At 59.4% G+C, this 13,533-nt stretch overlaps 1 protein-coding gene across 1 annotated transcript in view; it reads left to right on the top strand.

The window, feature by feature from the left end:
- The first annotated feature begins 8,001 nt into the window (after positions 1–8,001).
- The window catches only part of CLTRN (collectrin, amino acid transport regulator), a 30,089-nt gene continuing 24,557 nt past the window's right edge, over positions 8,002–13,533 (top strand). The window contains exons 1-3 of the mRNA XM_054166147.1: positions 8,002–8,068; positions 8,396–8,454; positions 12,473–12,558. Coding sequence (XP_054022122.1) covers positions 8,002–8,068; positions 8,396–8,454; positions 12,473–12,558 — 212 coding nt within the window. The remainder of the gene's footprint in view (positions 8,069–8,395; positions 8,455–12,472; positions 12,559–13,533) is intronic.

Genomic DNA, 13,533 nt, shown 5'->3' with positions numbered 1-13,533 from the left:
CCCTGCCTTGCTCTGCCTTATTCTATCCTGCCCTGCCCTGCCCCACCCTGCCTTGCTCTGCCCTATTCTATCCTGCCCTGCCCTGCCCCACCCTGCCTTGCCCTGCCCTATCCTATCCTGCCTTGCCCTGCCTGCCTTGCCCTGCCCTATCCTATCCTGCCCTGCCCTATCCTATCCTGCCTTGCCCTGCCTGCCTTGCCCTGCCCTATCCTATCCTGCCCTGCCCTATCCTATCCTGCCCTGCCGTGTCCTCAGCTGGGCTGCGGTCGCCGCTGGCTGCGGGTGGGGTCGTGGCGGAGCTGGGCGGGACCAGGCTGTGCCGGGCTGGGCTGTGGCGCCGCCTGTCCTGCCCCCTACTTGCAGAGCCTGGCCGCTGAAGAGAGGCGTGAGAGCTGCTGGGGAGCTGCTCAGCAGCCGACACCGGCAGGGCTCTGCGGAGCTGCGCTGCTCTCCACCCGCTCAGCACACAGCCTGCTCTGGTGCCCGGGGTTAGCCCAGCCCGGCTGCAGCATGGTGAGGGCATGCCACAAGGCCAAGTGCAGGGTGCTGCACTTTGGCCACAGCAACCCCAGGCAGTGCTGCAGGCTGGGGGCAGAGTGGCTGAGAGCAGCCAGGCAGAGAGGGACCTGGGGGTGCTGGTTGAGAGTAGGCTGAACATGAGCCAGCAGTGTGGCCAGGGGGCCAAGAAGGCCAAGGGCATCCTGGCCTGCATCAGGAAGAGTGTGGCCAGCAGGAGCAGGGAAGTCCTTGTGCCCTGTGCTCAGCACTGCTGAGGCCACCCCTTGAGTCCTGTGTCCAGTTCTGGGCCCCTCAGGTTAGGAAAGAGGTTGAGCTGCTGGAAGGTGTCCAGAGAAGGGCAACAAAGCTGGGGAGGGGTCTGGAGCACAGCCCTGGGAGGAGAGGCTGAGGGAGCTGGGGTTGCTTAGCCTGGAGAAGAGGAGGCTCAGGGGAGACCTTCTTGCTCTCTGCAACTCCCTGCAGGGAGGTTGTAGCCAGGTGGGGATTGGTCTCTGCTCCCAGGCACCCAGCACCAGAACAAGAGGACACAGTCTCAAGCTGTGCCAGGGGAGGTTTAGGCTGGAGGTGAGGAGAAAGTTCTTCCCAGCAAGAGAGATTGGCCATGGGAATGTGCTGCCCAGGGAGGTGGTGGAGTCCCCATCCCTGGAGGTGTTCAAGAGGGGATTGGATGTGGCATTGGAGCCATGGTTTAGTTAGTCATGAGGTGTTGGGTGGTAGGTTGGACTGGATGATCTCTCAGGTCTGTTCAACCTTACTGATTCTATGATTCTAGGACCCTGCCCTGCAGCTTTTGATGCAGCTCTGGCAGCTGGCACCAGCTCACCTCTCAAGCCTGGCAAGGTCCTTCTGGATGGATCCCTGCCCTCCATGGCCACACAGCTTGGTGTGGGCAGCAGCAGAGCAGCCCAGGTTCCTCAGTTCTGCTGCCCAGGTCCCTGCCAGAGATGCTGAACACCACTGAACCCAGCACAGAGCCCTGAGCAGCTCGACACAAGGCTGCACCTGGACACTGAGGCAGATGAGCAGATGAGATGGAGTTTTTGTTGTTCCTCCTGTCAGAAGCACTCAGGATGCAGTGAGTGCAGGGAGCAGCAGCATTTTAACTTCAGGTCACTGAAGCCTCCTCAAAGGCTGGAGCAGACCCAGCCCTGTGCCAGCTGAACCCTGTGCCATGGTTCTCCCAGCCCTGCTGGGGGAGGCAGTGCCCAGGACAGGAGGCAGCCTTGGTGTGTGGCAGTCTAACCCTGCTCTGCCTCAGCTCCAAACCATTCCCCCTTGGCCTGGCTCCAGCCCCCCTCAGCCAAAGTCTCTCTGCAGCCTTCCTGCAGGATGCCTTCAGCTCCTGGCAGGCAGCTCTGAGGTGCCCCTGGAGCCTTCTCCTCTGCAGGCTGCACAGCCCCAGCTCCCTCAGCCTGTGCTCACAGCAGAGCTGCTCCAGCCCTGGGAGCATCCTTGTGGCCCTCCCTGTTTGGAGACCCCTGGATGGGGACAGCTTTACCTCTTTTTCAGATGGTAGAGGACTTCCTCCTGAGGAACTTGGGGACTGCCTTGGAGGCAGAACTGTGAACTCCTCTGGGACTTCTCAGTTCCTTGGGGGTTGTGTAGGCAACTGAGGGACAGCTCTGCAGGGATCTGGCACCACTTAGTAGACAATAGGCCAAGGAGTTTCCTATCCAGGGATCCTTCCCAAATCTGAAAGGACCTCAGAATCGCTGGTCAGGGATGGAGAGCTGGGTGAACCTCCCAGTGCACCCCCAGCAACCTGGTAGGTGTGAGCAGGGAAGCTGGGAGAGCCTCCATGCTGTTAGACATCCTGGGCATGGTGCCCTCCTTCGTGCTGGCAGCTGGGAGGCAGCACAGGGTACAGAGGAAGGCCAGGCTGGATGAGGTCTTGAGCAGCTGAGTCGAGTTGAGAGGGGTCCCCCCCAGAGTCTGCTCCTCTCCAGGCTGCACAGCCCCAGCTCCCTCAGCCTGTGCTCACAGCAGAGCTGCTCCAGCCCTTGCAGCATCTCTGTGGCTTCCTCCGGCCTCACCCCAGCAGCTCTGTGTCCTTCTCCTGCTGGGGACAGCAGAATACATCCCAGAATATAGCCCAGGGGTAGTATTTTGCATCAGCAGCGTGGGCTGCTGCCAGTGAAGCACACCAGAGTGGGCTTTGTCAGGGTCAGGAGCAATTAACTGTGCTGTTCATTAGCAGCATTGTGAGTGTCCTCTCCTTCATTCCGAAGCTCAGTGGCTGCTGCAGAGCAAGCAGGGTGGATGCTGCAGTCAGCAGCTGCTGTGTGGAGCTGCCCACGGAGGCCATCCCCCCTCTGCTGGCACTTAGCCTCCTCTCTCCCAGCCCCTGGGTTGCCTGCTGCAATGAAGGCCGTGACATCGCTCTGGCTCTTGGAGCCCCTGGAGGGAGGGAAGCAAGGCAGCAGTGCTGCTGCTGGGGTGCAGGAGGTGGCAGTGTTGTGTGCTCTACGAGAGCTGACTCGCAGGAGAGCCCTGGCTGAGCGCAGCGCAGCTCCTGGAGCACGGCTCGCTGCGCTGAGGAGCCTCAGCCTCCCCCCAGCAGAGGCAGTGCTCTAAGCGACCTCCCTTTGAACTGCCTGCGAGGAAAAGCTGACAGCCCCAGGCGGTTCTCTCAGCTAGGCTCAGCTGCTCCTCCAGCCTGGCCTTCAGCACCCCCAGGCAGGAGGCAGCCACAGCCTCCCTGGGCAGCCTGTGCCACACTCTCACCACCCTCACACTGAACAACTTCTTCCTCAGCTCCAGTCTCAATCTGTCCTCTCCCAGCTCAAAGCCATTCCCTCTCATCCTGGCACTCCCAGCCCTTGCCAAAAATCCCTTCCCAGCTCTCCTGGAGCTCTTTCAGGTACTGGGAGGCTGCTCTGAGGTCTGCCTGGAGCCTTCTCTTCTCCAGGCTGAACAGCCCCAACTCTCTCAGCCTGTCCCCACAAGGGAGCTTCTGCAGCCCTCTGATCACCTTTGTGCCCTCCTCTGGAGCCTCTCCAGCAGCTCCAGGTCCCTCTTGTGCTGGGGGCCCCAGAGCTGGAGGCAGTGCTGCAGGTGGGGGCTGAGCAGAGCAGAGGGGCAGAATCCCCTCCCTGTGCTGCTGCTCTCCCTGCTCTGGCTGCAGCTCAGCACACAGCTGCCTGCTGGGCTGCCAGGGACCACTGCTGGCTCCTGGGGAGTTTGGCACCACCTGACACCCCCAAGGCCTTCCACCTGCAGGTCTCCAGGTACATTTTCACGAGGAGCACGTTGGCTTCTTCCTCCCAAGGGCTGGACACAACTCCTTGGGACTTAAAGATTAACTCTGGCCGTGTTTGGGGACAGTTAATTTGTCCAGGGTGAAAACTGCAGTGAAGTTTGGCCACAGCTTGTAACTAACTCCCCTGACAGCTATCAATATTTTACTTTCCTGGGATTTTCCATTTCAAAGACATGGAAGGAAGGAGCAAAGTAGCTTGCTGCTCCCCCTGGGGAGATGCAAGGGCTTGGCTGCTTGGTTTGTCCTGCCAAGTCATATGCTGGCTTCAAACTGCAGCCCTCTCCTGAGTTGTTTGGCAGGCCAAGGTCCTGGGCACCCTTAAGTACAGACAAAGCAGGAGCTTCTGGAGGTCACAGGCACTGGGGAAAGGGTGAGAGGCTCTTGCTGGCAGCCTGCAGGCAAATTCATGTGGTGCAAGGAGAGGGAAAGGTCTGCAGGAGGGCTGTACGAATTCAATACAGTCGCCAGCTGAGGGCACAGAGGGCACTGCCAGCAGGTTTGCTGCTGGCATCAAACTGGGAGCAGTGGTGACAGCCCCCAGGCTGTGCTGCCCTCCAGCCAGACCTGGCCAGGCTGCAGAGCTGGGTGGGGAGAAATGGAATCCAGTCCAGGGTAGAGTCCTTGCAGCTGGGAAATAGCAACCCCATGGAGCAGGATGGGTTGGGGGCTGAGCTGCTGGAGAGCAGCACAGGGGAAAGGGAGCTGGGGGTGCTGGGGGGCAGGAGGATGCCCCTGAGCCAGCAAGGTACCCTGCTGGCCAAGCAGGCCAAGGGCATCCTGGGCTGCATTACAAGGGCTGTGGGCAGGAGGTCAGAGAGGTTCTCCTGCCCCTCTGCTCTGCCCTGGGGAGGCCACAGCTGGAATCTTGTGGCCAGGTCTGGGCCCTTCAGGTCAAGAAGGAGCTGAGGGAAGGGCTGGAGAGAGTCGATGGCAGAGCCCCCAGGCTGCTGCAGGCAGTGGAAGATGTCCCTGTGAGGCCAGGCTGAGGCAGCTGGGGCTTGGAGCTTGGAGCAGAGGAGCCTGAGGGCTGCCCTCAGTGCTGGGGCTGAAGATGTGCAGTCTAACAAACTCATAGTTCTGGTTTCTCTGTTGTGCTCAGGTTACCACAGAGTCACAGGGTGGCTCAGGCTGGAAGGGAGCTCAGAGCTCATCCCCTCCAAGCTCCCCACCATGCCCAGGGACCCCTCTCAGCTCCACTCAGCTGCTCAAGGCCTCATTGGCCTATTCTATTTCATATTTATTTATAAAACCTACACTCATTTCATTGTCCTATTCTAATGCATCACTCACTGGGGAGAATTTCTTCCCCCTCTCCAGTCTCAGTCTGCCCTCCTCAAGCTCCAATCCATTCCCTCTCATCCTATCACTCCCAGCCCTGGGTAGAAGTCCCTTCCTGGCTTTCTTGTAGCCTCCTTCAGGTACTGGGAGGCTGCTCTGAGGTCTCCCTGCAGCCTTCTCTTCTCCAGGCTGAACAGCCCGAACTCTCTCAGCCTGTCCCCACAGGGGAGGTCCTGTAGCCCTCTGATCACCTTGGTGGCCTCCTCTGGAGCCTCTCCAGCAGCTCCAGGTCCCTCTTGTGCTGGGGGCCCCAGAGCTGGAGGCAGTGCTGCAGGTGGGGTCTCCAGTGTTTCCCCCAAAGGTGCCCAGATGCTCTTCATGGAAGCAGTGCAGGAGTTGTGCAGGAAGCAGCCATCCTTGCCCTTGTCAGATTTGTTTCTTTAAATTAGAGATCTGATCCCAAACTGGCAGTCTTTCATGCATCTGCTCACCCTCTGGTGCTCTCCTTGTGATGCAGGCACACACAGGGTCACAGGATGACAATGGCAGAATCACAGACCATTAGGGGTGGGAAGGGAGCTCCAGAGAGCAGCCAGGCCAAGCCCCCTGCCAGAGCAGCAGCCCCCATGGCAGCTCCCACAGCAGCACATCCAGCTGGCTTTGCAATGCCTCCACACAAGGAGACTCCACAGCCTCTCTGGCCAGCCTGCTCCAGCCCTCTGCCACCCTCCCAGCCAAAAAGCTTTCCCTCCTCTTCCCCTGCCACCTCCTCTGCTCCAGCTGCCACCCAGTGCCCCTTGGGCTGGCCTTGCACAGCCCTGAGCTTAAACAAATCTCACAGGATCGCAGAATCAGGTTAGGAAAGATGTTGAGCTGCTGGAAGGTGTCCAGAGAAGGGCAAGGAGGCTGGGGAGGGGTCTGGAGCACAGCCCTGGGAGGAGAGGCTGAGGGAGCTGGGGTTGCTTAGCCTGCAGAAGAGGAGGCTCAGGGGAGACCTTCTTGCTCTCTGCAACTCCCTGAAGGGAGGTTGGAGCCAGGTGGGGGTTGGTCTCTTCTGCCAGGCACCCAGCCCCAGAACAAGAGGACACAGTCTCAAGCTGTGCCAGGGGAGGTTTAGGCTGGAGATTAGGATAAATTCTTCCCAGCCAGAGAGATTGGCCATGGGAATGTGCTGCCCAGGGAGGTGGTGGAGTCCCCATCCCTGGAGGTGTTTAGGAAGTGCCTGGCTGAGGCACTTGGTGCCATGGTTTAGTTGATGAGGTGGTGTTGGGTGATAGGTTGGACTGGATGATCTCAAAGGTCTCTTCCAACCTGGTCTGGTCTATTCCATTCCATTCCATTCCATTCCATTCCATTCCATTCCATTCCATTCCATTCCATATGTCAGGGGTTTGAAGGGGACCCCAGAGAGCAGCCAGGCCAAGCCCCCTGCCAGAGCAGGACCCCCCATGCAGCTCCCACAGCAACACATCCAGCTGGCTTTGCAATGCCTCCACACAAGGAGACTCCACAGCCTCTCTGGCCAGCCTGCTCCAGGCCTCTGCAGGCTGTTCACAGAAGCTGCCATTAGGAATCAATCCATCACCTTGGTGTGTTCACAGGCACAGAGTGGACACCTCAGCAGGTAATAATGCACTCAATAGTTTTCTACTCAGAAGTGGTTGCCTAGAGGGGGTTGAGGAGGTGCCCAGGGCTCAGCTTGATGGAGTGACTTTTAAAGCTGGGCTCTCAGGTCCTGTTCCAGTGGCTTCTCTGAGCAAGGGTTAACTGAGTGAAGCAGGGAGGCTAAACTCCAGCTGGCTTAGCTGCAAAGTGCTGGTGGTTGCTCTTGCCCAGCAGTCCCACCCCACTTCTAAGCAGCATTTTCTCCCTGGCAGTCATTCCTGGGGGGATCCTTGGCTTTGCAGGCTCCAGACACACTTCCCAGTGCTGCAGCCACTTGGAAGGGATGCTCAGTGTGGGAGCTAAGCATCGATCAGAGTGGCTACAGGGGCAGCACAGCAGCAGAGTGGAATGCAGCCACCCAGGCTTGCTGCCCAGGCTGCTAAAGGCTCTTCAGGCCCTTGTGATGCATTTCACCTTCTGAATGCCTTCTCCTCTGCTTTTCTGTGCTTGTCTTGGCAGCTGATGCAGGATGCACCATCAGCACATTCCCACACCTCTACTGGGGGTGCACAGTGTGTCACATCTGGCCTTCCCCTGACAGCCAGGAGGGATTTCTCCACCTTCATAGCTGTTCCTGACATGCAAAGCAGTGCCTCAGGTGTGTGTGTGTGGGGCTGTGCAGAACAAAGCTTTTGCTCTGCTGGGGTCAGAGAAGCTCCAGAGCCAGGACACCGGAGTGGGGCTGGGGCCACCAGCCCAGCCCTGCCAAGAGGGTGAAGGCAAACGAGGGAGAAACCTAGAGGGCTGGTTTTAGGGGCCAAGGCTTCTGTGCTCCTCAGGTATTTCTTCTGGAGGGATGAAAAGGGAGCTCAGTCTTCCTTTATCTCCAAGGTCCCTCCGTGGGGGGGCAGCCAGGCAGCAGCTTCCTTTGGGATCTGGTGGCAGGTTGAGCTGCTGCAGGTGACAGCAGGGCACAGGGGCACGCTGCAGCTGCTGCCTGCTCCCTTGTGACATCCCTTGTGTGCCTGGCTGGCATCCCATCGAGGGGCACAAAAGGGCTGGCCTGGAGCACTCTGTGATGGTTTGTAGCAGGACAACTCTGAACTGGTTCCAGGTTTGGGTTTGGGTTTGGTTGAGCCCAGAGGAAGGTGGTGAATGACTAACAGGAGACAGTTGATTCTGCTGCCCCTTGTAGCTGGAGTGAGGGGGAGGTTAATCATTAAACCTTGTACTTGGCTGCTCAGTCCTGCTGCTGCTTTAATCCTGGGTCACAGAAAGCTTCAGAGCGCTTTGGGAGGGAGGCTCACTTCAGTTTGCCTCAGGCTCTCCCTGCCGCCGGCATGCTCCGGCTGCTGCTGCTGGCTGCCGCCGCGGCTGCCGCCGCTCCCGCCCAGCTCTGCAAGCCCGGTGAGTCCTGAGCTGCTCCCCATCCTTTCCCAGCTGGCTCTAGCTGTGAGTTGGTGCCTGCAGGGCCGGCAGCTTCTGCAGGGTTTTGCTGTGACCGTCTCCAGCCCCGAGCCTGTGCTTCCCCAGTGAGCCGGCAAACTGCCCAAGCTGGGCTCCTTTGGAGAGGTCCCGGTGAGCCCCCCTGGAACTGCAGCTGCTCTCCCGCTGGGAACTTCTGCCCTCCTACCCAGGCCACCTTTTAAGGCACAGTTTGGGAGATGATTAGAGAAGGGAAGGGTCTGAGGTCCTCTCTTGGCTGATGTGTTTGCTCTCCTCCCTTCGTGGCAGATGCCCAGAACGCTTTCAAAGTGCGGCTCAGCCTCAAGACGGCGCTGGGAGAGAACGCAGTAAGTAGAACACCTTTCCCCCTGCCCTTCCCGGCAGAGCAGCTGCCAGGAGAGCACAGAAAGCTGCAGGGCTCCTGGAGGCAGCACAAGCAGCTTGTGGGGAGGTGCTGACCGCAATAGCTGGCTCGGGGCTGAGCTGGGCATCCCCGCCGCGGCGTGTGGCTAGGCTGCATCCCTCAGCTGCCCTCCTGGGAGAGGATTCCAGGGCTTGCCTGGGCAGAAAGGGAATTTCCCCTCCAGGAGTTTGTTTGGGGTTTCCCCCACCCCCTGCTTCATGCACGAGAAGTGCTGCAGGAATCTGGGTTTCTGGTTTGAGAGCAGGACTTCTGCTGGAGGGTGCTGACTGGGGAGTCAGAAGGGCCTGGGGTGGGAAGCAGGAGCAGCTTCTTAGGGCTTGATGAAGTGGGATTTCCTGGCAGGCTCTCAGGCAAGCATCAGCTGCAGGCAGCACTCAGGTGTCTCCCAGTTCCCTGAGGGGTCTGGAGGTTGGCCTTTCCTCTCTGCCTGTGGTGCACAGCCTTGGTCTGTGAGCTGTAAGGGACTGGGGGTGCCAGAGGAGTGAATGGTCCCTGCTGACCACAGCGCTGGGAGCTGTGGCAGAGGGCAGGACCCTGCAGTTTGGAGTGCCTGGAGCAAAGCAGCTGTGTGTTTGTGGGCTCAGCATGAAGGTCTCTCTGGAGTACTTTGGGCAGTCACCTCCACTGGAAGCCTGGGGAAACAAAAGGCAGCAGGTTCCATGTTGGAAGAGGATGGGGATAAGAGAACCTCCCTTCTGAAACTGCCCTGATATATCAAGAGGTTTGACAGTAGCAGGAACCTGACTCCAGTGCTGACTCCATAAGCCAGAGAACTGGGAAGAAGAAGGGCAGCAGAGGGGATTCTGCCCCTGGGCTCTGCTCTGCTCAGACCTCACCTCCAATCCTGCCTCCAGCTCTGGGGTCCCCAGCAGGAGGAGGACACAGAGCTGCTGGAGGGAGGCCAGAGGAGGCCACAGAGATGCTCCCAGGGCTGGAGCAGCTCTGCTGTGAGCACAGGCTGAGGGAGCTGGGGCTGTGCAGCCTGCAGAAGAGAAGGCTCCAGGGGCAGCTCAGAGCTGCCTGCCAGGAGCTGAAGGCATCCTGCAGGAAGGCTGCAGAGAGACTTTGGCTGAGGGGGGCTGGAGCCAGGCCCAGGGGGAAGGGTTTGGAGCTGAGGCAGAGCAGGGGCAGAGTGGAGCTGAGGCAGAAGTTGTTGAGGGTGAGGCTGGTGAGAGTGTGGCACAGGCTGCCCAGGGAGGCTGTGGCTGCCTCCTGCCTGGGGGTGTTGAAGGCCAGGCTGGATGAGGCCTTGAGCAGCTGAGTGGAGCTGAGAGGTGTCCCTGGGCATGGGGGGGTTGGAACTGGCTGATCTCCAAGGTCCCTTCCAAGCTAACACATTCCATGAATCTGTGATTCCATGGATTTGAAAAGCTGAACCCCAGCCCTGCTCAGCTGAGCAGCTGAGTGGAGCTGAGAGGTGTCCCTGGGCACGGTGGGGAGGTTGGAGGAGATGAGCTCTGAGCTCCCTTCCAGCTCAAGCCAGAATCACTTCTCTTACCCTGCTGGCCCCAGTCCAGCCCTGATACTGTGAGCATTTTGCTGTGGGGCTGGCAGTGCCCACTCAGGAGCCCAGGAAACAGATCAGTGCTGTTGTCCCCATGGTTTGGTGCACGCTGCCCACTCTGAGCGAGGCTGCTAAGGACAGGACAGGAGTTTAGAAGTGCAGGCAGCAGCTGGAGGCAGGCAGTGCCATGTAGTGTGTTTGTACAGTGGTTATCAGAGGGCAGCAGCTGGGATACAGCAAGTGGTGAGCTGCCAGCACTTTGTTTGCACATCAGGGCTGTACTTGACAGAGAGTGTTTGCTGAGGAGGGAGCCTGCTGTCTGTGAGCCCTGATGGAGAGAAGGTGGTTTATGAGTCTCTCTCAGGATGGTCTTCACTTCATCAGTGGCTGTTTAGTCTGGGGAGGAGAAGGCTGAGAGGGGATCTGATCAATGTCTATCAACAGATGAGGGCTGGGGGTCAGGAGGGAGGGGACAGGGACAGGCTCTGCTCAGCTGCACCCTGGGACAGGCCAAGGGGCAATGGCTACAAACTGCAGCACAGGAGGTTCCAGCTCAACAGGAGGAGGAACTTCTTCCCTGTGAGGCTCCCAGAGCCCTGGAGCAGGCTGCCCAGAGAGGTTGTGGAGTCTCCTTCTCTGGAGCCTTTCCAGCCCTGTCTGGATGTGCTCCTGTGTGACCTGTGCTGGATTCTCTGCTCCTGCTCTGGCAGAGGGGGGTTGGACTGGATGATCTGCAGAGGTCCCTTCCAGCGCCTAACAGCCTGTGAGTAGCTGCTGGTCACCAGTTGCATCCTGCTCATAGACTTAGCAGAGTGGTAAAGAATGAATTCAAAAGGGCCCAAAGACAGCTTGGGAGTGGGAGCAGAAGTGATGTGCACTGAGAAGTCTGTGCAGCTGGCACCTCCAGGAGCCAAGGAGCTGCCAGCTCAGGGGCTGCAGGCAGGTGAAGGGGAAGGGGTGCTTCCCTTCTGGGGCCAGGCTGTGGGGGATGAAGGGGAGGAAGGCTGATGTGCAGCTGGCACCTCCCCACCAAGCAGGACCCAGCAGCCATGCTGCAGTCTTGAGTGGCTGGCTGGGGGCTCTGGGAAGGGAAGGGCCTTGGGAAGGGCCCTAGCCCCCTGCTGCTCCAAGCCAGGGCAACACTTAGATCAGGTCACACCGATCAGGGCAATCTCAGCATGCTGTGGTCTTGCTCTGCAAGCTCAGCCTGTGCCTCCTGTCGAGCACTACCACAGCACTTCACCCCTCAGCAGCCTGTGCTCAGCATCTCTCACCCAGTGCCTCACCCCCAGGCTTTGAAGAGTGGCTTTGGCAGTCAGCTGGGGCTGATGCTGCTCCTCCTCAGCCTGCAAAGGTGCAGCTGAGCCAGGGTCTTGGTGCTTGCTCCTCTGGGGAGCAGAGGAGATGGTGCTGGCTGTGGCCCCCTCCTGCACGGTTCTGTTGAGGGCACAACCCCTGCTGCCCCATGGAGGGGGAAACCACCTCCTGAGCAGAGAGGGCAGTGCTCACCATGGGGCTGGAGTGAGCTGAGAGCACCTTGGGGGCTGGGGAAGGTGCTGCACCTACTGCAGGCACTGCCTGGAGCACTTCCCTCTGAGGGCAACCAGAGAAGCTCCTCCTCAGCCCTGCACAGCCCTGAGCCTCTGCCTCCAGGCTGAGACACCAGCCTGCAGCACACACTGGCAGCCTTGGCCTCTCAGACAGGCAAGGACAGGCTGCAAATGCAGCCCCTGCCAGCCTCTGAGGGCAATCAGAGAAGCTTCTCCTCCTCAGCCCTGCACAGCCCTGAGCCTCTGCCTCCAGGCTGAGCCACCAGCCTGCAGTACACACTGGCAGCCTTGGCCTCTCAGACAGGCAAAGACAGGCTGCAAATGCAGCCCCTGCCAGCCTCTGCCAGCCCAGCTTCTGCCAGCCTCTGAGGGCAATCAGAGAAGCTTCTCCTTCTCAGCCCTGCACAGCCCTGAGCCTCTGCCTCCAGGCTGAGCCACAAGCCTGCAGCACTGAGTGAGTGTGGAGCTTGGGAGAGAGGAGTCCTGAGCTCCCTTCCCTTCTAGTCTTAGGCTGTGCCTCAACGTTTTCCACAGCAGCCCAGAGCTGGATGCAATATTCCAGGGGAGGTCTCAGCAGGGCAGAGCAGAGAGGGAGCAGAACCTCCCTGGCTCTGCTGGCCACACTCCTCTGAATGCATTCCAGGGCCCCCTTGGCCTTCTTGGCCTCCAGGGCACCTTGCTGTCCCATGCAGAGCTTGCTGCCCCCCAGCACTCCCAGGCCCTTCTCCTTGGGGCTGCTCTCCAGCAGGTCCCCTCCCAGTCATGGGCAGGGATTTACTTTTGCAGCCTAATTGGTTAACTTCCTGGCTCAGGAAGCATTTGGGGGGCAGGGGATTGCATTCCCTTTCTGCCCTGCTGGAACTGATTCTCTGCCCCTTCCTTTGCAGTATGCCTGGGATGCCCAGGAGGAGTTCCTCTTCAAGGCCATGGTGGCTTTTGCCATGAGAAGATACTCCAGCAGGAGCACCACTCAGTAAGCACCAGCTCCCCTTTGCCCCAAGCCTGCTGCCAGGGCTGTGGGCTGAGCTCCCTCCTGCAGCAGGCTCATCCTGTGCCCCCTGCAAGCACGGACTGTGACTGTGTGCCCCTCTGTCACTGCAGGCAGCACAGTGCTGGGCTGCTGCCAGGCCAAATGGGTTTTTCAGACCTTAGCACTGATTCCCTTCTTACCTCCAGTGGGGATTTATTTGCAGTCTATCACTTTCTGCTCAAGATCTTGGTGGACACAGCTGTGTCTCAATGGGGCTGTGCCAACAGCTATGTGAGCCTCTGAGGGGTGGGAGTCAGGGTGCAGGTGCCAGGCTTTGCTTGGTGGTGCCCAGTGCCAGGCCAAGGAGCAGCAGGGAGAAGCTGGAGCCCAGGAGGTGCCACCTCAAGAGGAGGAGACACTTGTGTATGGTGAGGGTGCTGGAGCCCTGGAGCAGGCTGCCCAGAGAGGTTGTGGAGTCTCCTTGTGTGGAGGCATTGCAAAGCCAGCTGGATGTGTTGCTGTGGGAGCTGCCCTGGGGGCTCCTGCTCTGGCAGGGGGCTTGGCCTGGCTCTCTCTGGAGCTCCCTTCCAGCCACTGGCACTCTGTGATTCAGTTCACTCCATCAGACTCTGCCAGTAAGACATGATCCCTTCTGGAGGGATCCATCCTGGGAGGAGGCAAAGGAGCACACACTGGCAAGGTGAAGAAGTGCAGCAGAGATCCTTCAGGAAGCAGCTTTGGTGCCTGTGTTCCTAGAGCACAGCTCCAGCAGTGTGCTGCAGTGGAGCTGACTCAGACAACTGCTCAGCCCCCACCTGCAGCACTGCCTCCAGCTCTGGGGCCCCCAGCAAAAGAGGGACCTGGAGCTGCTGGAGAGGCTCCAGAGGAGGCCACCAAGATGCTCAGAGGAGAACCTCCCCTGTGGGGACAGGTTGAGAGAATTGGGGCTGTTGAGCCTGGAGAAGAGAAGGCTCCAGG

This window comes from Dryobates pubescens, chromosome 12 (assembly GCF_014839835.1).
Source record: "Dryobates pubescens isolate bDryPub1 chromosome 12, bDryPub1.pri, whole genome shotgun sequence".
Classification (NCBI taxonomy): domain Eukaryota; kingdom Metazoa; phylum Chordata; class Aves; order Piciformes; family Picidae; genus Dryobates; species Dryobates pubescens.
The sequence above is the reverse complement of the archived record's forward strand: the minus strand, read 5'-3'. Positions and strand labels throughout refer to the sequence as shown.